The sequence below is a fragment of the Microcebus murinus genome, chromosome 12 (genome assembly GCF_040939455.1).
Source record: "Microcebus murinus isolate Inina chromosome 12, M.murinus_Inina_mat1.0, whole genome shotgun sequence".
NCBI lineage: Eukaryota > Metazoa > Chordata > Mammalia > Primates > Cheirogaleidae > Microcebus > Microcebus murinus.
Genome location: NC_134115.1, coordinates 19,460,610 through 19,482,376, shown reverse-complemented (window position 1 = coordinate 19,482,376; position 21,767 = coordinate 19,460,610). Strand labels below are relative to the sequence as shown.

At 38.0% G+C, this 21,767-nt stretch overlaps 1 protein-coding gene across 11 annotated transcripts in view; it reads left to right on the top strand.

Annotated features, from left to right (window-relative positions):
* TLE4 (TLE family member 4, transcriptional corepressor) overlaps positions 1-21,767 on the top strand; it is a 148,467-nt gene that overhangs the window by 25,123 nt on the left and 101,577 nt on the right. For all 11 annotated transcript variants that reach the window (XM_012749747.2, XM_012749746.2, XM_012749744.2 and 8 more), the window contains exon 5: positions 12,112-12,174. In XM_012749747.2, coding sequence (XP_012605201.1) covers positions 12,112-12,174 — 63 coding nt within the window. The remainder of the gene's footprint in view (positions 1-12,111; positions 12,175-21,767) is intronic.

Sequence of the window (21,767 nt, the reverse complement as noted above, 5' to 3'; positions counted from 1 at the left end):
GACCTGTCTGGTATTTATGTCCTAGGAGTTGCCCTTGATAGGCCCTTGCCACCTTCCAAATGAAGTTCAAACTCCTCTTTAGTGTGATATTCAAGACCTTCCACAGTATGACCCTAGTGAACCCTTTCTGTCTGTATTTTCCACTACTTTTTTATTGCACACATCCTGAGCTCTAGCTTAATGCTTTTCAGTCTTGCCTGCACATTAGAATCACCTGGGGAGCCTTAAGATACTGAAGCCTGGGTCCTGCTCTTGGAGATTATGAGTTAATGGGCCAGGGGTGAGTCCTGGGTGTTGATGTTTGTGAAATGTCTGCTAGTAAAGCTGGAGCTAGAAACCACTGACCCTGCTAGCTCAGTGTTTCCCACAGAGTATCATCCCTTCTTAGTGTTATGAGCAGGAAGGGTCTCATGGTCAAAAAGTTTGAGTAACATTGCTTTTAATGTGTTCCTTTCCAAAGATGTAGAACTAACACTATTATATGAAAGGCTCTGAGATGTTCAATAGAAAAGAAAGCTATTTAACTTTCTTCAAGCTGTGTGAGGTCATCTGATCAGGGAGCCCTTTATTTATATCATGCTTACTAATAATATCTGCAAAATGTTATATAGAATGTGCTTTGGGAGATGATGATTTCAGTCACATCTCAACTTCTAAGTCACTTCTTTATTTGGCCTGCCCTGGTCATCTCATCCAAATCAGACACTCCCATCCCAGGGCTCTCTCTAAGACCACCTGTTTTATCTTTTTCATACCACTTCTCAGTATCTGAAATTCTTCTTCATATACTTATATGTTTGCTTCTGTCTCCCTGCTCCTATGATGTGAACTCCAAGACAGCAGGGATTTATTTGTCTTATTCACCCCTGTGTCTACATTCAACACCTAAAATAGTCCTAACAGTGTTGAATGGACAAAAAGGCAGTAATACATTTGTGGTTTGGGCTTTTTCTGAGGTACATATGTTTATATATTTTAAACTGCTTACATAATTTAAAAGCAACTTGAAATTTTAAAAGTAAATAGGAATATAGGATCACAAATAGATGACAGTAATTTTCTTTATTTTTAATTTTCTCAACCTGCCTAGTAAAGTATTAAAAAAGAAGAAAACAAGCAAAAGTTGATGTGAGCCTGGTTATAGGGAAAATGCTATTATTTTTACAGTTATAGGGAGCTCTCAGTCTGGTATGGGATTTCTTTTTTCTTTCTAATTACTGAGCCAGCCTGTCCTAGATGGGTTCCTTCAGTGTTCAGGGATCACATTTGTGTGAGCCATTGAAGGAAGCTTGGGTGAGGACTCAGTGAATGATGGTAGACTTTTGTGTGGGGTACACAACTGCAATGACAAAGGAAAACAAAACATCAAAACTCAGAAAAACAGGCAAGGAATAGTTTAAGGTTTTTTTGCTAATTACTAGCACCTTTTTACTGTGACAGTATACAAGTTTGTCAAGGCCAGTGGGAAGGGGATATGTGTATCAGAATCCATATGTAGCATCCTAAGTCAGGTTGCCTGTTGCCCAGGGATGAAGCAACAAGTGATGTTGTAATAACTCTTGCACCTTGTTTGGAAGGGATTCAAATGGCCTGTTCTCTTTAGGTGTCCTCATGGTACAGCTATGCCCATGGCTCCCCAATTCTGGCTGTAAGTTTTTAGCATGCTACGTATGAACTGGTCTGCACATATTGTAGCATCTATAAATCCTGTGACCCACTATGCCTTGAATTATTAGGAACTGCTCTTTTACTTCCTGTGAGTCCGGTGATATCATTACATGAACAGAGCCTTTCCTTGGGATATTAAAATCATCACGTTGGTTTACTCAGGAGATACTATTGTAGAGATTTATCATGAACTGTATATGCAAGGTGCTCTTCCCATGTTCCATCTAAACAAGTTCCAGTGGGTCAGGTGATTATCAATCTGGTGTAAGTAATCTCAGGAAGGAGGTTGAGCTGCATCTCCTTTTATTGCATTTTAAAATAATCCTAAAAACATGTATCCTGCCAAGGTTTCAGAATGTAATCTTTAATCATTTACTCACCAGTCAGGAATTGTCCAGAATGAATTTGCATTTCCTTTTGTTGCCCACTGTGATTACTTATTCTTTTTTGAACAGCATGGTGTCCTAAATGCCAGAAAAGATGTGTGATGGGAAGCTAAATTAACCAGATCAGAATGCAAGCAGATTTTCCAATGGATATTTCTTTATGGTTGATATGTTGATGTGCTCTAACTTTAGGCATACCTTATTTTATTGTGCTTTGCTTTATTGGGCTTTGCAGATACTGTGTTTTTTACAAATTGGAAGTTGTGGTAACCCTATGTTGAGCTGTTTTTCCAACAGCGTGTGCTCACCTCATGTCTCTGTCACATTTTAATAATTCTCACAATATTTCAAACTTTCTCATATTTGTTATTGTGATCTGTGGTCAGTCATCTTTGATGTTACTAGTGTAACTGTTTTAGGGCACCGTGACCCATACCCACAGAAGATGGCAAAATGTTGTATGTGTTCTGACTACACCACTGACTGGCCATTCCTTCACCTCAGGCCTCCCTATTCCCTGAGCATTAACAGTATCAAAATAGACCAATTAGCCCTACAGTGGCTTCTAAGTGTTCAAGCAAAAGGAAGAGTTGAACATCTCTCACTTTAAAGCAAAAGCTTTAAATGATTAGGCTTAGTGAGGAAGGCATGTTGAAAGCTGAGACAGGCCAAAAGCTATGCCTCTTGCACCACAGTAAGCAAAGGAAAAGTTCTTGAAGGAAATTATAAGTGCTTTTCCAGTGAACACATGAATGATAAGAAAGCAAAGCAGCCTTATTGCTGATATGGAGGGAGTTTTAGTGGTCTGGATAGAAAGGTCAAACCAGCCACAACATTTCCTTCAGCCAGAGCAAGGCCCTAACTCTCTCCAGTTCTGTGAAGGCTGAGAGAAGTGATGAAGCTGCAGAAGGAAAGTTTGAAGCTAGCAGAAGTTGGTGCATGAGGTTTAAGGAAAGAAACTATCTCCATAACATACAGGTGCAAAGTGAAGCAAAAAGTGCTGATGAAGAAGCTGCAACAAGTTTATCTAGCTATGATAATTGATAAAGGTAGCTACGCTTAATAGACTTTCGATATAGACAAAAACAGCCTTCTCTTGGAAGAAGATGCTATCACGCTTTCATAGCTAGAGAGAAGTCAATTCCTGGCTTCAAAGGACAGACCAAATCTCTTATTTGGGGCTAATGCAGCTAGTGACTTTTAAGTTGAAGCCAGTGCTCATTTACCATTCTGAAAATCCTTGGACCGTTAAGAATTATGTTACGTGTACTCTGCCTGTGCTCTATAAATGGAGCATCAAGACCTGGATGATAGCACACCTGTTGACAGCATGGTTTACTGAATATTTTAAGCCCACTGTTGAGATCTACTGCTCAGAAACAAAGATTCTTTTCAAATTATTACTACACTTTGACAATGTACCTTGTCCCTCAAGAGCTCTGATGGAGATGTATGAGGAGATTAGTGTTGTTTTCATGCCTACTAACACAACATTCATTCTGTACCCTGTGGATCAAGGAGTGATTTTGACTTGTCTTATTTTTTAAGAAACACATTTTGTAAGGCTCTAGGTGCTGTAATAGTTATTCCTCTGATGGATCTGAGCAAGGTAAATTGAAAACCTTTTGAAAAGGATTTGGCATTCTAGGTGCCACTAAGAATATTGGTGATTTATGGGAGAAGGTCAAAATACCAACATTAACAAGAGTTTGGAAGAAGTTGATTCCAGCCCTCATGGTTGCCTTTGAGGGGTTCAAAGTCTTGGTGGAGAAAGTAACGCAGATATGGTGGAAATAGCAACAGAACTAAAATTAGAAGTGAAACCTGAAGATGTGACTGAATTGCTGCAGTCTCATGATAAAACTTGAACAGATGAGGAATTGCTTCTTACGGATTAGCAAAGAAAGCGGTTTCTTGAGATGATATCTATTTCTGGTAAAGATGCTGTGAACATTGTTGAAATGACAACAAAGGATTTAGAATATTACATAAACCTAGTTGATAAAGCAGTGGCAGGGTTTGAGAGGATTGACGCCAATTTTGAAAGAAGTTCTGCTGTGGGTAAAATGCTAACAAACAGCATCGCATGCTACAGAGAAATCTTCCATGAAGCAAGAGTCAGTTGATGCAGCAAAATTAATTGTCCTTTTGAGAAATTGCCATAGCTATACCTCAGCCTTCAGCAGCCACGACTTTGATCAGTCAGCAGCCATCAACACTCAGGCAAGACCCTTAACCAACAAAAAGATCACAACTCGCTGAAGGCTCAGATGATCATTAGTATTTTTTAGCAATAAAGTATTTTAAAATTAAGGTATATATACATTTTTATTTTTTAAGACTTAAAGCTATTGCACACTTAATAGACTACAGTATAGTATAAATGTAACTTTTATATGCACTGGGAAACCAAAGAATTTGTGTGCAATAGAATTTATTGCAATAATGTTTATTGTGGTAGGTCTAGAATCCAACCCACAATATCTGTGAGATATTGCTTGTATTTCAAAATAATTTTAGCATTCCTGTGAAAGAATTCACAAGATTCCAGCCACCTAAACTGAACAGTAGCTTCTTCTATTCATTCAAGAAGTGTATATTAGAGTGTCTTCTGCATACCAGGCACTGGGGCTACAGACAGAAATGTCTGGCCCTCATGGAGCCTGTGTTCTCTAAAACCTTGCTACTTGGGGTCTGGTCTGTAGACCAGCAATGTCAGCATCACCTTGGAGTTTGTTAAAAGTGTAGACTCTCAGGTGCTATTCCAATCTGAGTTTTAACATGATTCCCAGGTAATTAGTATGCACATTAAAGTTTGAGAAGCAGTAGTCTAGCCCATGTAAACAAAAGCATACACGAGTACAAACAGTGTCAAGAAAAGACAAGACTATAATGGGCTAGAGAGTGGGAGGAGAGTGAGTAATCAAGAATGGTAAGTAAAGGCATATGAGGAGGTGTCCTGTGTACTCTGACTTAAATGATGGATAGGGAGTGAGCCACAGGAAGATCTAGGGAAAGTGGTTCCAGGTGGAGGGAACAGCAAGTACAAAAGCCAGGAAGAGGGACTTTCTCCTCCATCCTTGCTGTGCCTTCTAGTTTAGCCAGATGGGGGCCTGTGGATTCACTTGCTCATGGTGCCTAGACCTGGAAGTATAATGGAAGCATGTGGCAGAGCGGTATCTGAACAAACAGGAAAAGATCAAAACTTGAGTTTTGATAAGAGCTGGCTACTCATCATAGCAAGAAACAATCGAAAGGATCATAAGGATGTTTTGGCAGTGATAGCTTCATTGAAATTTTATATAATTGAGAGGGAGAGGAAACCATGAGAGGCTATGCTAGAATTAGAAGGAGGAAGGGGTAAAAATACTGAGGAATGTGAGGCAAATGGAGATTTAATGAAAAACAGAGATAAACAAGAAGTAATCAGACAAGGAAGCTTTAGCCTAACCTAAGGGGAAAGACCAAAAAATATAACATGGCTTTCAGTGTAAAAGGTGGCTTGTTGCTTTCCTGAAGATAGGCATCCTTGATGAGAACTTGGTGAGGACCCTTAGTCTGTCTTGTTTTGTTTTATTCTCTTATCCAAAGTTTTTTGTCTTTACGTATTTCTCATATCATTTTGATCATATAGATTATGTTGGGGAAAAATCAAGATGAATGATCTCCATCTGTAATACTATGGGCACAAAGAGTATTTTCCCCATCTACAATGGCTGAGCACTTAATTCTAAATTAGCATTCAAAGGCACCTGTACATTTATGTCAGTAGGAAAGAATTGAGAGAGAGAGAGATGGAGAGAGAAAAGGAGGGAAGGGAGACAGAAGAGAAACAATATAGAAAGTATCACGCAAGGCTTACTCTGACGCTGGCTGAGTAGTGTTGAGGAAAGAAGCATTTGCAGAACTTGAGTGTCTTAGTAATCAGAGTAATCAGGTTCTCTAAGCAGTTCTACCTTGCTCTGTGAAGGCTGAAGCTAAGCTCTCCAGAGAAGGTAATTCCCTACGCCCACTGACATCCCACTTTTCCCTCCCATCTTTTTTCCATTTTCCCTGCCTCTCCTCTCTGATGGAGCTGTGTATGACTGTGAGAACATTGGTTACAGTGTTTTCCAGGCTTGAGAATTGAAACAATTTGACCTTGTGCAGGTAATTGGATGTCTGGTACAATGATCATCATTCTCAACCTTGATAATATATTGCTCTCTTGATCACTCTTAATGTTGGAGCACTATTTAAACACAGTAACCAGAGCCCAGAAGATGTATATAGGATAGTAGGCACCTATAAGATTTCCCTTAACCACTTTGGTACAGCGCTCACTGGCTGCGAAACCTTGCCCACAGCCAGCACCCATAGTCCGCACGATAGTTTGTGCTATGCATTGAGGTCGAATCCATTTTGCTCTTGTGTGATGAGGAAAGCTTTAAAGCACTGAAAGCTTTTTGTACTTTACAGGCAGCTTTACTTGTAATGTAAATCAGAATAGGTAACATATACATATATCTTTTTATTATGTTATTTTTAAATGATCACAATTTTATTTTGATAAATGAAAAATTAGAAAAGTCATGTCACGGCTGTTGGCTAAAATCGATGCTTGGTTCATCTGTGGCTGTTGACTATAGTCAACGCTCGCACCGAAGTGGTTAAAGAAATGCCTTCTAAGAAGCTCTAATAGTGATAGGAACAGGCACTCTTTGTTTTTTAATGATTGTAAACATGCTTCAGTAAAATACAGCTTTACCTTTGCAGACAGATTGGAATAGTTTCATGAAATGTAGGTATACTGTGACAATCTTTAGGAGTGACATTGTTCTGCATATTCCTGCATGAGCACCACAAATAGCAGCACTATTTATCTTGTTAGGACAAACAAATGGAGTACTTGAGTGTATTCAGTTAACTGAGCTGCACACTGGGTACTTTACAGCATACTTAACATGCAGTAAAATAACACAAATATGAGTTCAAAGCACACACCAGAATGACATTGCTTGTTTTATTATCATCAGTAGAATCATTGTTAAACTCCCCAGGGCAAATGGGGGCTAGTGTGTCAAAAATGGTTGAATAGTGACACTTTCATATTGTTCAAGATAATATGCATTGAATACCCTGTGGGCAGTACCTTTTTCTCATTGGAGGATGTGGGATGGACAGAGTTTTTGAAAACAGCCACTACAATAAAACTTAGGCATCTGGTTTACCAACTTGCTAGCAATGCTGACAATACCTTTGGCACAAACCTCTAAGTGTTTTTTCCACTCTGGCTTTAAAAAAAATGTTAAATTAATTTTATACATTACATGTTCCTATCTCTTTTACAAAAAAGTTGATGTTTGAAAACTGGATAAAAACTGAGTTGCTGGTTTAAAGAAATAGTACTACTTGGATATTTTTCATTATGTTTAGTCTGGGTATTTTTGTTTAAGTCAGAAAGAATTTCTCATTAGTCCTCTTTTTAATCTGGGGTAAGGCAGGATCAGTTCCAAAAGTTGTAGTTTCTTCAGAAAATTTGGAGCAAATCAATGAATAAATCAAGATAATTTATTTAACACATTGACTGGCACACTAGAAAAAATTTTTTCCTTGTGGCCATGGTGTTTTATTACAGAGATAGAATAAAAACTTCAAAAATGAAATGATCCTTTCTAATTTAATGACAAATTTGTTATTTTTTATTGTTTTCTGTGTGTGAGTTGTATGCAACTTGAAAAATAGTTCGTGCTGCTCAAGATAAAGAGCTGCATGAGTTGCTTGAGGCCCTGTGCTCAAAACTAGTATGAGTTACATACAACTTATGTAGTAGTTAATGTATTAAAAATTACAGTCCTGGTTCTGTAGTGGTGAAGTGAGAGAGAAGGTTGCAGATTTGTGTTTTTCCAAAAGGGATTTCAGGCAAAATAAGTAGAAATTTTTTTTGTCACTTTTTAAAAGTGTTTATATAAACTATAAGTGAGTGTATGCTCTTGATAAACATTTAATAAAATAGATTCATCTTTTTAAAAAATTTTGGCAAAGAAAGTGTTATAGAAAACTAACAGTGAAAAGTTATTTTTTAAGAATGTTTTCCTGAAACTGTAATTGCTTTTTTCGAGTTGACTGCCGAAATGATTTCCTAATGACGCTTTGTTACTCTGTTTTATTTCAACAATACATATGTAGTAATGTTGTTCCTATTTTGATGAGAGTCTGAAAACCCCACAAAACACTTTTTTAAACTAAGAATTGCTTTTGATACTTCTCTTTGATTACGAAAATAAAGCTGTTGTACTTTCTCTGAAGTTTATATGTTGTTAAAATGAAATTTTTTTAAAGGAAAGCTATATAGGCAGGAATCTAAATAAAAATTAGGTTTTTATTCGATCAGGTCAATATGAGGGAATGTAATTAAATTCAAGTATTGGCTTAACTAGTTTTTTGACTTATTTAAATGGCTCATATAATTTGTTATAAGTGATAAAGAAAATATGTATTTGATACTGTGTTCTTTAGTATTTGTTATTTTTTCATCTAGTGATTAAGTTAGGGTGTCCTTTTCAGTGTATGACATTGCTTTCCCATGATGTAAGGTAGTTAATACATTTTCCAGTGATTCTTGAGTGTTGGAATGTGAAGAAAATAGGGATGAAAGATTCTTTCTTGGTGTTTTTCTATTTTATTACTAACTGATCATCTTACTAGCTCACTGTCTGTCACCACTTTATAGTTAGCTTGTTGGCATTCATGTGTCATGTATTGAGTGCATATTCAAGGGATTTTTCTAGAATGCCTTTTGTAAATTAACCTTTTTCTAAGATATTTTCCCAAACCAAGTTTATTTTGTAGCAGGGATGGTCATCATTCTTATTGGTTCTTTTTATTGGAGAAGAGTATAAATGTGGGAAATTATAGAGAGAGGAAATAGAATGGCACAGTGGGTTGAGGGTAGGAGAATATCACATGTGCAACTTTTTATTTTTTTTAAATGAATATCTTGATGGATAGGGGAATAGAAATGTTAAATACAATTGCTAATGTATTTGACAAAGTATGGCTGCCAAAATGACCTTTTTGTTATATTTTGACATGAACAGTTGTCCTTTTATTGGGGCCATTAATGCTGTTTTGGAACATCATAGGCTTCTAAAGGCAATAGTTTAGCAGTGTCCATAAAGCATCGAATACTATTATAACATCTAGTAACCCTAACAGCAATATTTCAGAATCGCTGCCTGTTTAAATGGGCTATCTGTGAATGTACTTGCTCAGGGATGCATGACCCACATCACCTATAAATTTGATTGGAAGCTATAGTGCTGGCATAGGCTGATGGATAGCAGATTAGAGCCCTGATTAACCATGTGATTTGAAGACTGGGAATATATTGTCTAAGCAAGATTCATCAGATGCAATCAGAATTTCAAGTGGTCAGATGAAATTCAAATGTGTATTGTGGCTTTCTTCCCCTAGTGCTTTTCCTCCTAGGCTGCTTTTTTTCCCCTTCTTTCCCCAAAGCTGAAAAATACTTCTTTGATGAATCTGCTCCTTACCCTAAAGCTGTCTGTCTGTTATTCATCAGAAAGCAGGTCGCAGTTCAGTGAGCAGAAGAAAAGATTTTAATAGAAGCTGTGCCAAGGGCTGTAATGCATCATTTTAGGGCCCTAATTACATTACAATGACAAATATCAATGGTGACAACAGCAATAACCTACATCCTTTAATGGCTGTGCTGGAAAAGGAGTTTGGGCCCCCGCCATTAGATTAGACTCAGTTTCAAAACATAGGCCATTGGAAGTGTGTGTCCACAGTGTTATTGGCTGATGGCTGGAGCCTAGGGGAAAAGGCCTGTAAATAAATGATGCCTCCCCAAAGCTGGGTCCTATGGGACAAAAGAGGCAAAATTAGATGACCATAGAAGCAGCAGTGTTTCCGAGGCAACTTTAGCTTTCAAAGTGAGGAATGACCTGCTTAATTTTATGAAATCACACACATGTCCCACCTCCCCTGCTGCCAATTAGCTTGACCATGAAAATCCATTGGCATGACAACTTAAAGAAATTAAGAAGTCTTTTAAACAAAAGGAGACCTTTAAAGAAAAAGTTTGAAAGATTCCTACCCTCCTTTTTCTGTTTGTGTTAACATACATGAGTCAGTAAAAAGGCTTTTCTCTTTTTTACAATTATTTTTAAGAAAATGTAGAATTCTTTTAAAAATAATTGCTCAGACTTAGAATAGCTGAGGTTTAAAATTTTGGTCTTTATTTTGCCAGATGAATAAGTTTCCTTAGAGTAGTTTTTATTGCCTAGATTATGTAGGCAAACTAAAAAACTCAGTTTTCTTATGTGCCCACACATTTTTCAACCCTCCTAGCAAGGGACTATTTTATTTATGTAAACAACATAATGAGGAAAATATGCTTGGCAGATGGTTCTAAGCATTAGAATCATCAGTTTGGTCTGCCCCGAAGTGTCTCATTATCTTTTATTCTCTCCCCCTCCACCTCTCCCTGCAAAAAGCTTAACAACCAAATGCCTTTGAGACACAGTACTTTCAGCCTGGTGAATGCTACTCTGTTTTCCTAGCTCACCCTGGAATTTCACCCCATAACCACTGTGGTATGTTCGTCCAGGTGGAGAGTGGTTTGGTGATTCCCATTGCAGCTTTTCATGGTGGTTTAAGCATTCTTAAAGGATGGCTAAATGCTCCGTGGGGCCAGTGCAGTAAATTAAATCAGGTCAGCACAGTGGGTCCTTATTCACTGCTGCTTATTGGTGCAGGGTTTTTGTCCATCTTGTTAGGAATGCAGGCCAGAATGAAAAGCTTAGGTTTGAAACTTCATGGTGAATTTGTGTTTTCTGTTGGCTGGCAAAGTTTTTAAGGTGCTGGCATTTGAAAGATTGCATAGCTACAAAGTCAAGAGGGTTGCTGATGAAAGAAGGAAGCCTAGATTGCACAAGTAGATTGTCGCTGTCATTCTGGTAATGACTTAGCAAGAAAAAGAGCATTTTTATCCTCTCATAAAATGAGGAACTGACCCTGGATGGAATATATTTTAAGATTGTCTCAAGAATTATAATTGCTTTATGTTTTCTGCCTTTCAACACTCTGAACTCTCCTTTCCCCCATCCAATCATTAAAATGTGAGCTATTTTATATGTATATGTATAAAAAGCTGAATGTTTACATTTGACAGAGTATACAAGGCACCATCTAAAAATAAAAAGATAAATATTGGTAAAGCTCTGGGTAGCTTTTTAAAGAAAACATGTATTAGTAGTTTTTCTTTTTTTTAAAACTTACTGTAGCATTCTACTGGTATAAAATTTGTGTACTTCCAAAAATTATTAGAGAATAGATTGTTATCTGACATTGTTGTGACTTTTGCATATCTTTACTAGAAAGATAATGTTCCCAAGGATAGTCTCCAGGTACATACAGGTTGCTTTCTGCTAAGTATAGTAAAGATTTTAGTATGTCTCAACTTCTACACATTGAAAACCTCCTATTTGCCAACAGTTTTGTCTAAGAATTTGAATTAGCCAAATTATTTGGATTGGTTCGGTGCTATTATTTCAGGATGTTGGGAACTTGAGTGTAAAATCCCAGTCCCAGTGTTTTTCAAGCAAAGACCACAAATATAAAAATCCTAAGTTATTAGTTGAAGGAGTTGGGTTGTAGGGAAGAATGTATTTTTACTTATCTAAACTCTTAAAGACTTAGGTGATTGAGGGTTTTATGAAAAACAACATCAGCATAGGCAAGGGTCATGGTGAAAGCTTTTGAAAACTGATTTCCAGTCATGAAGATTAAATTTTTTTATATTGCCCTGGTGCTTGAAGGTTAACTTTTGAAGATGAACGCTGGTTAATAAATTGTGCTGTTAAATGTGGCACTGTTTTCAGTGCCTCCTTTTAATGGGCTTGCTGATAAGATAGTTTCCCTCTTCCTTAGGAAATACATTAACCAGATTCTAAAGCATATTTTAAATATCATCCTGTTAATATTTTGGGAATCCATAATCAGCTGACTGTTTTCTTTATTGCTTTTTTTCTTTTGTTTTTTTTCTTTGCAGGCAGAGATTGTCAAGAGGCTGAATGCTATCTGTGCACAAGTCATTCCTTTCCTGTCCCAAGAGGTAAGGTAGTTGATTTCAGGTACTGGGCTAGAAGTTACCATTTTAGTAGTTTTGCAGGAAAGGGATTGTGGAGCTGACTCTCTGGCCTTGTCAGTCTCTTGGTGTTTGTATTTTACATTTCTAAGAAACAGTGTTCTCTTTCCAACTTTGACGCTTTGTTACCTTTCAGTGAAATATAATTTAAATGTGTTTATATAAATATAATGAAATATTTTCTAATTGGCAAAGCAAAATTTAATTGTTAGAACATTTTGCTGTCCTTGTACGGTGTAGTGTTGCTCAAAATTATGCCTGTTTGTCATAATGGCATCTAACAGGGTAGATTGAAAAATTGCTGGGAAAACAAGAGCTTGTTCTATATTTTTGTCACTGGGCATTAAGAGTTGGCAGAAGACATGTCAAATAGCATGGCTTTACATAGTAAACAAACTAATGTAACTTTTGGCTAGCCACTTTCAGAAAGTTACTTATTATTACCTGATTAAGTCTCTATATTGTCTATGCATTTGGGAAAAGATTGGACTCAGTGGATTCATTTCTCTGAGTGTTAGTTTTGTTAAAATTAGGCTTTGGTGACAAGGGCTTTCACACATTGCCAAGGCCTGGTGTGTAGCTCACTAGTTTTCTCTTGCTCACCACCAGGGAAAGTGTACGTTGTCAATAAATGCACACAAATTGGAATGAGGAGATGCATTTCTAGTGTTTGGTGGCATCCTTATGCCATGTACACCACTCCCACCCCCACGTTTGCCTGCTTGCTTTTGGTAATTATAAAGTTTGAGTGAGAATACTAGGAAAAGATAAATTTTTGCTTATAGATTACTGAATCATTCATTTGCTCAGATAAGATCAGCTGTATGAAGGGAAGAAGCTAATGGAATGTTTGCATGTCTTATAGCCCCAATACTTTGTTTTGTGGTCTGAGAAGGCATAGAGGTGCTTTCTTCTCACCCTTTTAGTTCTGTGAGTGTGTTGTGTCACAGCTTTTCAGAGGAGCAGTTCATTTACCTGCCTGCCAAAGGTCATGTGCTGATTTAGCATGCAGCCAGCATTTGAATGTGTATTATAGATATGCAGATTGCCATATATGACTTCTTATTTGGTCGAACTGTCAGGTTGAACTTGAGTAACCATGAGTACCTTTCATTGGTATATGGTGGGGAGGGACACTCATATTCACAAACCTGGTTAACATCCTGAATTCACAGGCTCTTCTTCTAGATCACAAAAAACAAAGGATGTATTGTCTTTCTCCTTCTTTAGTTGTGACCATGAAACCGCCACTAGTCATATCCCCATTTACCTGTAAGATTTGCTTGTGATTAGATTAGATGGCTTGGTGAACAAGAGTCAAGGGGTGTATTTGTATTTCTTTAGGAAGCTCCTTGCCTGATCCAGACCAGTGTGTATTTATTAGTTCAAGCAGCTCTGCTTTACACAGATGGAGAATGGGAAGAATGTGTGACCCGTAGAGCTGTAAGCAGGCTGGGATGTTGTACCCTATGGTGGCAGGGAAAAGTTTGAATTATCCCTGGGGTGGTGGTAGAGTTTGGGCTTCTGTAGGCACAGATCCCTGTATATAATCACTGGGACAGCTTTGTTCCCATGGCATTTCTGTGGGATCTGTGGGTTATGTTCAGAAGTGGAAGGAGGTCTTGGCGTTGGTGGAGCTGATTTGCCAATAAATCATTTTCCCACATGAGTTATGTTGTCTGTGTGAGCAGACCCAGTAGGAACAGAATGTGTAATGGTAGTGGTGCTAAGCAAGACTGGGCTGGAATTAATTGGCTAAGGAAGTGGTTTCTACCCTGCCGAGGAAAGCCATGGGGAGATAGGCCTCATACTCTTCACCACTTAACTATTTATTTCCCTAACACTTGGACGTTTCTTGTTTGAAATCCTTTCTAAATGCTAATTCTGTATTTATTATTCGGATTTAATTTGTTCTTCTAGTTTCCTAAAGTGTGTGTATATCTTTTAATGTGTGGGCGGCAAACATGTTTGTTCCCTTCACATCAGGGCCTCTCTTATGTTTTGTGTCTGAGCATTGCCCACCTTGTTTCCTCTTCTGGGCATTCTGTGAGCATCAGACTCCTTGCTTCTGCCCTGAGGCCAGATGGACCATAATCTGGAGGGAGGGGAGGAGCAGGTTATTAGAGGAAGATGAATTCTATTTCCTGTCTCTTCAGAGGCATGGAAAATCACTCTTGCATGGCTGTGAGCATCACTCTGTGCCAGGACTGAAGGCTCTTAATCTGATCTTTTAACACCGGCTCTCTGTGTGATAGTCTCACTGCCAAAACGGCAGCTGCAGCATTAGAATTTATTTTAAAATGCTTTTATTTAAAAATTAAATGATTGTGTTTAGAAAAGAGAAAACCATTCCATGAAAACTAGTACATAAGCCACAGGACAGTGATTAGAGGTATTGTGAGCATCTGAGGTCAGGCTTTTTAGAATTTAATAGGAACAAGAGGTAAATTTACATACATTTAGATGAAATCTCTTTTTAATTCGGCCCCCATGTTATGATTAATATACCTGCTGAATATTGCTTGTGTCTAGTTTATCATGTTATCTAAAATTAAAAATATATATATGTATAGTACTAAATGACAACAATTAAATAAATTTAGTTTTAACTGGAAGGCTTTTTTCTTTTTTAAGAAATGAGTTGTATAATTGTACGTGAAGTATGTCTGTATATACAAATCCTAGAAAAAGTATTTTCTTATTAGATTTTACTAAAACATTTAAAAAAATTATAGCCAGTATATATTTTAATGATGTGCTATTGCATTCACATACAACTACTTCCAGAGTCCTAGGCATTTGACAAAGATATTGCCAACTCTTGTCACTAAAAGTGAGTAACTATCTCTTATGGATCTTAGACTTTCCCAGGATCCTTAATATCAGAATTTAGAGAAACCTTGTGAATCCACATATGTCCAACATGTTCTTTTCTCCCACTTAACTTTTTGGCTTTTAGGAATGGGCAAGACTGATGTATATTCTCCTGCCCTCAAATTTCTTCTTCAAAAGGCAGATCTCAGGGTAGTAAGTGGGAGGCTCTTTCCTTTCCTGATTTGGATCTTATTTGCAGGGGAAGAACTATAAATAATCAACTCTGAGTTGGCAGTTCCATAAAAAAGAGATGCCAGGATGATGACAGTTGGATCTGGGAAGAGTCCTGGCCTCCCTGTTACAAATTATGCGGCTTACTCTAACCGAGCTTAAGCTGGGTGACCTTTAGCAGTAATTTGCCTGTCTAAGCCTCAGTTTCCTCATTTGTATGAGGAGGTTAATAATAGCATGGAATTCAGTTTAACACATAGTAAGCACCTCTTGCTGTTAACTAGTATCTGCAGCAGTGGAAATGGAGCTCTCAGTTTCCTCTTGGGTGGACCTGGAACCAACCAGCCCTTCTTGCCCTTTTTAATCATTACATTTTTGAAGAATGTGAATTGGTTATCTTCTCTAAGGTCCTTCTTAGAGAGGAAAAAAGTATAAATTAAAACCTTAACCGAGGCCAGGTGTGGTGGCTCACACCTGTAATCCTAGTACTTTGGGAGCCCAAGGTGGGAGGATTGCTTGAGGCCAGGAGTACAAGACCAGCCTGTGCAAGAGTGAGACCCTGTTTCTATATGAAATAGAGAAATTAGCTGGGCATGGTGTTATCCCAACTGCTAGGGAGGCTGAGGCAGAAGAATCACTTCAGCCCAGGAGTTGGAGATTATAGTGAGCTTGATGATCCCATTACACTCTGGCCAGGCAGAGCAAGACCTTGTCTCAAAAAAAAACCTAAACCCAGGGCTCTGAACTAGCTAAAAATCTTAGTGGTCCCATCCTCCTCCACCCCCGCCATTGGCAGTTTCTGGATATGGCTTATAGACCTTTAGACCTTATGTGTTTTCAGTAACACTAAAAGTTACCAGTAAATGCTGTCTTGCTTCTGGTGTCCCAGTAACAGCCCTACCTACCCCGCCTCCCCCCATTCCAGGAACATAACCTACATACAGGAGACTTTAATGTGGATTGAAAACTATGTATCACTATTACAACCTGGCAATAAGGGGCAGCATTTCTGCTTACTTGGAATTGGATCTGCTCTGCCTCTTTACTGGCTTTGTGTTAGGAAAGTTGCTCTCTCTAAGCCTTAGTGTTCCTATGGAATGGGGAGAATAACCCCATCTTTATAATGTGTATTGTATGTATTAAAATGTAAAGCACTTGGCAAAGTAAATGCTATTCCTCCTCCCCCCTTATTTCCTATTATACTTCCAGGGAAATGGAGTCTATTTCAGGTTATATTGGGTCCTGAAACATTTGGAGAGTCTTAAGAGAATCTTAGTAAACACTGGAAAGAGTTAAAGGTAATATTTTGGAATAGGCTGGCTGGCTGGCAGTCTTCCTGTGAGTTAGCTAGGCCTTGCAGTGTCAGTGGCTGCTTCTAACAGTGGGCATCTAGCTTCACACAATTTATCTTTCAGAAGTAAGGAAGTATTTTATTCTTTTGGTAAGCCAGTAAGTATTTGTCTTAACCTATTAGATTAAGTGTTAAATATCAGTTACTTAGTTGAGGACCTGTTGGAGGACAGTTTTGCAGTTGTGTTTTTTGGTGCTCCTATTTTCCTATAAGGGTCATTTCTAAGACAGGCAGAGTATGTTAGGACTGGGCAGAGGCCTGTTAGGAGCTGTGCATCACCGCCCGAGCTCTGGTCCCCCCCACCTCCACCGTCTACGTGGAAAAATGATACGAGCCAGTGAAGTTTCATCTGTATTTACAGGCCCTCCCCATCTCTCCATCACCACATAAGCTCCCCTTTCTTCTCCCCACTTTCTGTGGAAAATTTATCTTCTATGAAACTGGTCCCTGGCCAAAAAGGTTGGGGACCCCTGTTTTATGATAATCAACAAGGTATTCCTAAGATCTTTGAGAACCTCAAACTCTTAATAGGCTTAGGTTAGTAGGTGAAAATTTTATTATATTAACAGTTGAAAATCTTCCACCAGGGTACAGTTGTATTTTTCAGAAACTTGTTGCTCCAGTAACAAGGAGCAGAATTCATTGGAAGAGCCATGTCAGGCAAGAAGCAGTGTGATAAGAACTGGAGGTCCGCCAGACTCCAGGCCAAATCCTGGCTCAGCCACTTGCTTGCTTTATAATGTTGAGCAAAATACTTAGCTTTTTAGGGCTGCAGTTTCCTTATCCATATATTGGGATACTTGTACTGTAAGGCTGTAATATGAGGATTAGTGATAAGGTAAAGGACCAACCTAAACATTTGGCTGCTTTAGCTGAGATCAAAGGAACAGTAGGTTAATTAAGATAAAAGCTTGTTTCCTTTCCGAATAACAGTTGGCAAAGAAGCATCTTTGGCTCAAATTATCAAATTTGGTGACTCCAGAATATTGTGAACTTAGGTTTCTTTCACGTTGATATTCATTATCATTAGCATCATCTTGTCCTACCCCAGCCCCAGCTAGCAGGAAGGAGGAAGGAGATAGGAGAGGGCAAGTTACTTTCCTTTTGGGGGCATAATGTGGACAATGCTTACATTTTTGCTCCCTTTGCTGTGGCCAACACCTATTTACCTGCCCATAGCTAGCTGCAAAGGAGATGTGGAAATGTAGTCTTAGCTGAGTGACCATTATGTCCACCTAAAACTTACACTAATGTAATAGAAGGGATATTGGGACACAACTAGCAGTTGCTTGCAGGCATGGTGCCATGCACAAGATAAAAATAATGGTTTTGTTATTATCATTGGTGTAGCTTTACATGACAAACTATAGCTCTGACTATATGTAACTAGCACAACTTGTATTTTATCACATAAAATATGAAATAATGCCTAGTTCTTGTTATAGAAATCTCTTCCTTACCATCCAAATTTGGGTGAAGAGTCACAAATCAGGAATTATTTATCATTCATACATGCACAGGGGATGGAAAGGAACCCACATGAACAGTTGTGGACTCTGTGGGCTGTCTATATTTAGAGTTATCGCAGGGCCTATAACTATTCATATTTATGCTCATCTTAAAAAAATCAAGGATTCTTGAAGACACCTCAATTGAAGGATGAGGTATGGCCTGTCATATTTTATAGATTTGCTGGAAGGAAAATGGTACTTGAAGCCAGAAAAGTTATTGTTAAGGCAAATCTCTTATCATCAGTGGTTTTTCTTTCCTCACCTATCTAAGACATACTTTTGTAAATATGTATTGCCCTTGAACTGGAGACAATGGCTCAAAATTTTTGGTAGTCTCCTGCCCCAAGAAATCATGGAAGATACCTTGGATATGTCACTCTTGGTTTTGTGGAATTTTAAGATATCTCAGAGAAAGTAGCTCAAGTTGATTATTTTGCAGCTTCAAACTAGATCTGTTTTAATGGCTTGGACCTCTGACCATTTCCACACCAAAGCCTGAAGTAACCTAAACTATGTGTACCTTACTAGAGAGAGGGTGAGAGTAAAGAACCACAGAAAATGGCTCCTTAATGACCAGTGGCTTCCTAATTCCCATTTATTAAACCCATGGTCATTTTTACCTTTGGCGAAGTGGCATTCATTTTTAACCTTGTCAGCAGATTGTTGTAATTTGTTTCTAGTCATTCAGTGCCAAGGATAAGGGACATTCCCCCTCCACTCCTTTAATTCGGCTAGGTCTCTTTGTTCTTTGAGTTACTTAAAACAAAAACAGAACTGCTTAGTGATGGCAGAGCCCTGTAGGCTAGTCTTCACCCTGTGGATCACACTTGGGGGCTCAGACTTGAAAGTAAACAGAGCTTTTTTTTTCCCTTGAATCCCTTGGTTGTTTTAAGAAAATATTAGTTTAACAAATGAAATAAACAATTCAAATCATCCTTTTTACAAGATTTAACAATAGTTCTCCAATCTTTAGAATTTTTAGAGTATAAAAGGGAAATTGGGAATGAAAAATTTAAGCCTTCTGTTTTTATTGTTATGTTTACCTCGAGAAAAGGGAACCTTCTGACTTGAAGGCTTTCTGGTGCAAATGTAAACCTAAAACTTGGTTTTTATTGCCCTGTTAGCTTTTCTAATGAATAGTACTAAGTTGTATTTGGGGCAGTCTACATTGCATTTAAATGGTAGAAAATAATACATAATTACATAGTAGTGATAATATGAGGTTTTTTTTTGAATTGTAATTCCAATAAACTAGATTAGCTAGTGATAGCAAATGATACATAAACTTCTGTTTTTGACATGCTCTAAATTTGGTCCTTGTAATTTGATGGAAAATAACCCCCCTCTACTACATTATGATGAGATATGGGTATATTTCAGATGCTGTTTTTTGGGCACTTGGGTTAATTTGGTACTGAATTACTCTGAACCATATTTTGCATGTATATAATAATTATGAAATGGAAGTTGAAAATGTGATCAGTCACTTTAATATTGTGCTTCAGGGAGGAAATGAACAAAATACATTGGTTATCTGCACTGGTGGCAGTATTATCACCTAATAATGGCATCAGATTAACTTGTTTTATTGTTTATTAACTTTGTAAGGAATCAGTGGCTTGTGGTAACATGGTTTGATGTAGGAGAGCCTGGCTGAAATCAGAGATCCCCTTATAAGCATGCGGTGACACCCCTAAGACCATCTTCATAGAGCATTCATTAAGTGCCAACAGCCTGCACAGGGCACGTCTGCTTCCCAGTTGGGGACATTTTTTTCAGTCTTGGTAATGTGTTATGAAAGCACTTGTGTATTGAAAGAATGTCCCAAAGTGAATAATATGCATGGATTAGGGCTTCAAAGGTTTTAGTCCAATTTTCTAATTTTCACATTAGGTGTGGACATGGATAACCTTTCATTTAAAAAATATATATGTTTTTCTCATAATATGGAGTGAGCCATCAGAGAATATAACTTTTCCATGTTCCTCGGTTGACTGATTGTCTTGTTCTATGTGACCATGTGTTTGGTGATAATTAGCTGTTTGGTGAGATCAATATAGTAGCATCATGGCCTCTTTGACCTCAAGATGATTCTCAGGAGGTGGAACTTTTTTCCTGCAGGCTTAAATGTGGGCCACCATCCAAAGTCAGCAATGTCTATCCGTATCTGTATGTATCTCAACAAATTAATGTGTATTTGAGGAACTAACTCATTTCTTGGACTTACAGTTAGGTGGTGATTAGATCATTACTGAAGCCAGGCTTTAAAGTACTGTGATTATATAGAGCTGCGTTGTCCAATATAGTAGTGGCTATGCAGATTTCAATTAAAACTAAGATAAAATTAAAAATTCAGTTTCTCAGTCACTCTAGCCACATTTTAAGTACTCAGTATCCACCCATAAGTGGCTAGTGGCTGCCATATTATGAACACAGATATAGAACATGTCCAACATTGCCAAAAGTTCTCCTAGGCAGCACTGATCTTATAGACCTTGTTGGACATATCAATGAATGATGCTCTGTCCCCATGTAAGTGCGAATGAAGAAAGCAAGGCCTGACGGTCAGTAGGAAAGACTTGGGCAGCACTTCCCAAAGTGTGCTCTTAAGAATTTCAGTCCCGTGTTCTACAGCTAAAGTTGTTTGGGAAGCCATGTATATATATTTACCTTCTCTAAGCTTTGCAGCTCTAAGAAGTCCTGCAATTTACTGGGTGTTTGCCAGATTAAACCTGTGGGTTTTTCTATTGTTGTTTTTGTGTTTGCTTTTTAAGTAATATCTAATTTCTTGTGGGACTAACATTTCTTGAAATATTGTTTAGGAAAGGCTGACTTAGGGAATTTGGGGTAAATTTAAAGTTGATCTGTGCCAATAAACTTTAATAGAGTTGCTGAAAAAGTCTTAGTAGGATTTTAGCTTGACTTACTAGAAATGGAGTGATACTTTTACTTGAATTTGACATGGAATATTGTGTTTTGGACACATTGTGTATGATCAGGAGAGTAGCCAGAAGGATGAGTGGCCTAGAGCTAGTGACATAGAGAAATTATTGAGTGACCTGAGGGTACTTAACCTGGAAGGGAAGAAAATTAGAAACATACCTTCTGCCATTCTCAAATACTTTGAAGTGTCAGTTTATAGAGGAAAATTCAGAGATAAAACGGGGTCCAGTGAAGTTTCGGAGAGGTAGATTTTAACTTAGTATTAGGGCTCATTATCCCAAAATGGAAAAAGCTTGTCCATGAGGTAGTGAATTCCTTTTTCACAGGAGGTGATCAAGCAGACTGATGGGTTACAGTGTGAGAAGGGAGATTTATGTTTGCCATTGGATAGATTAGTGACCTTTGGCCTGTGGTTGGTACTGCAGTTCCATCATCCCAGTCCCCTCAGCTCAGACAGCATTTTGAAATCTGTTGTATGCATACAGAAATATGAAAATTTGTTGGTTGGTTATTAACAGTGCCTAGGATACCACTGGAATCTGGGTCTGTACAGGCCCTTTCCAGTTCATAGTTTCTCTGAGTGGCTTTTTAGGTACATATGGCTAATGGTTCCTATTAGTGGGGTGGGTATTTGGTCCAAGTTCAGGCTAAAGTATCTTTCATTCTAGAGTGTTGCAGCTCTCTAACTGCTCTCCCTCAATATGGTTTAC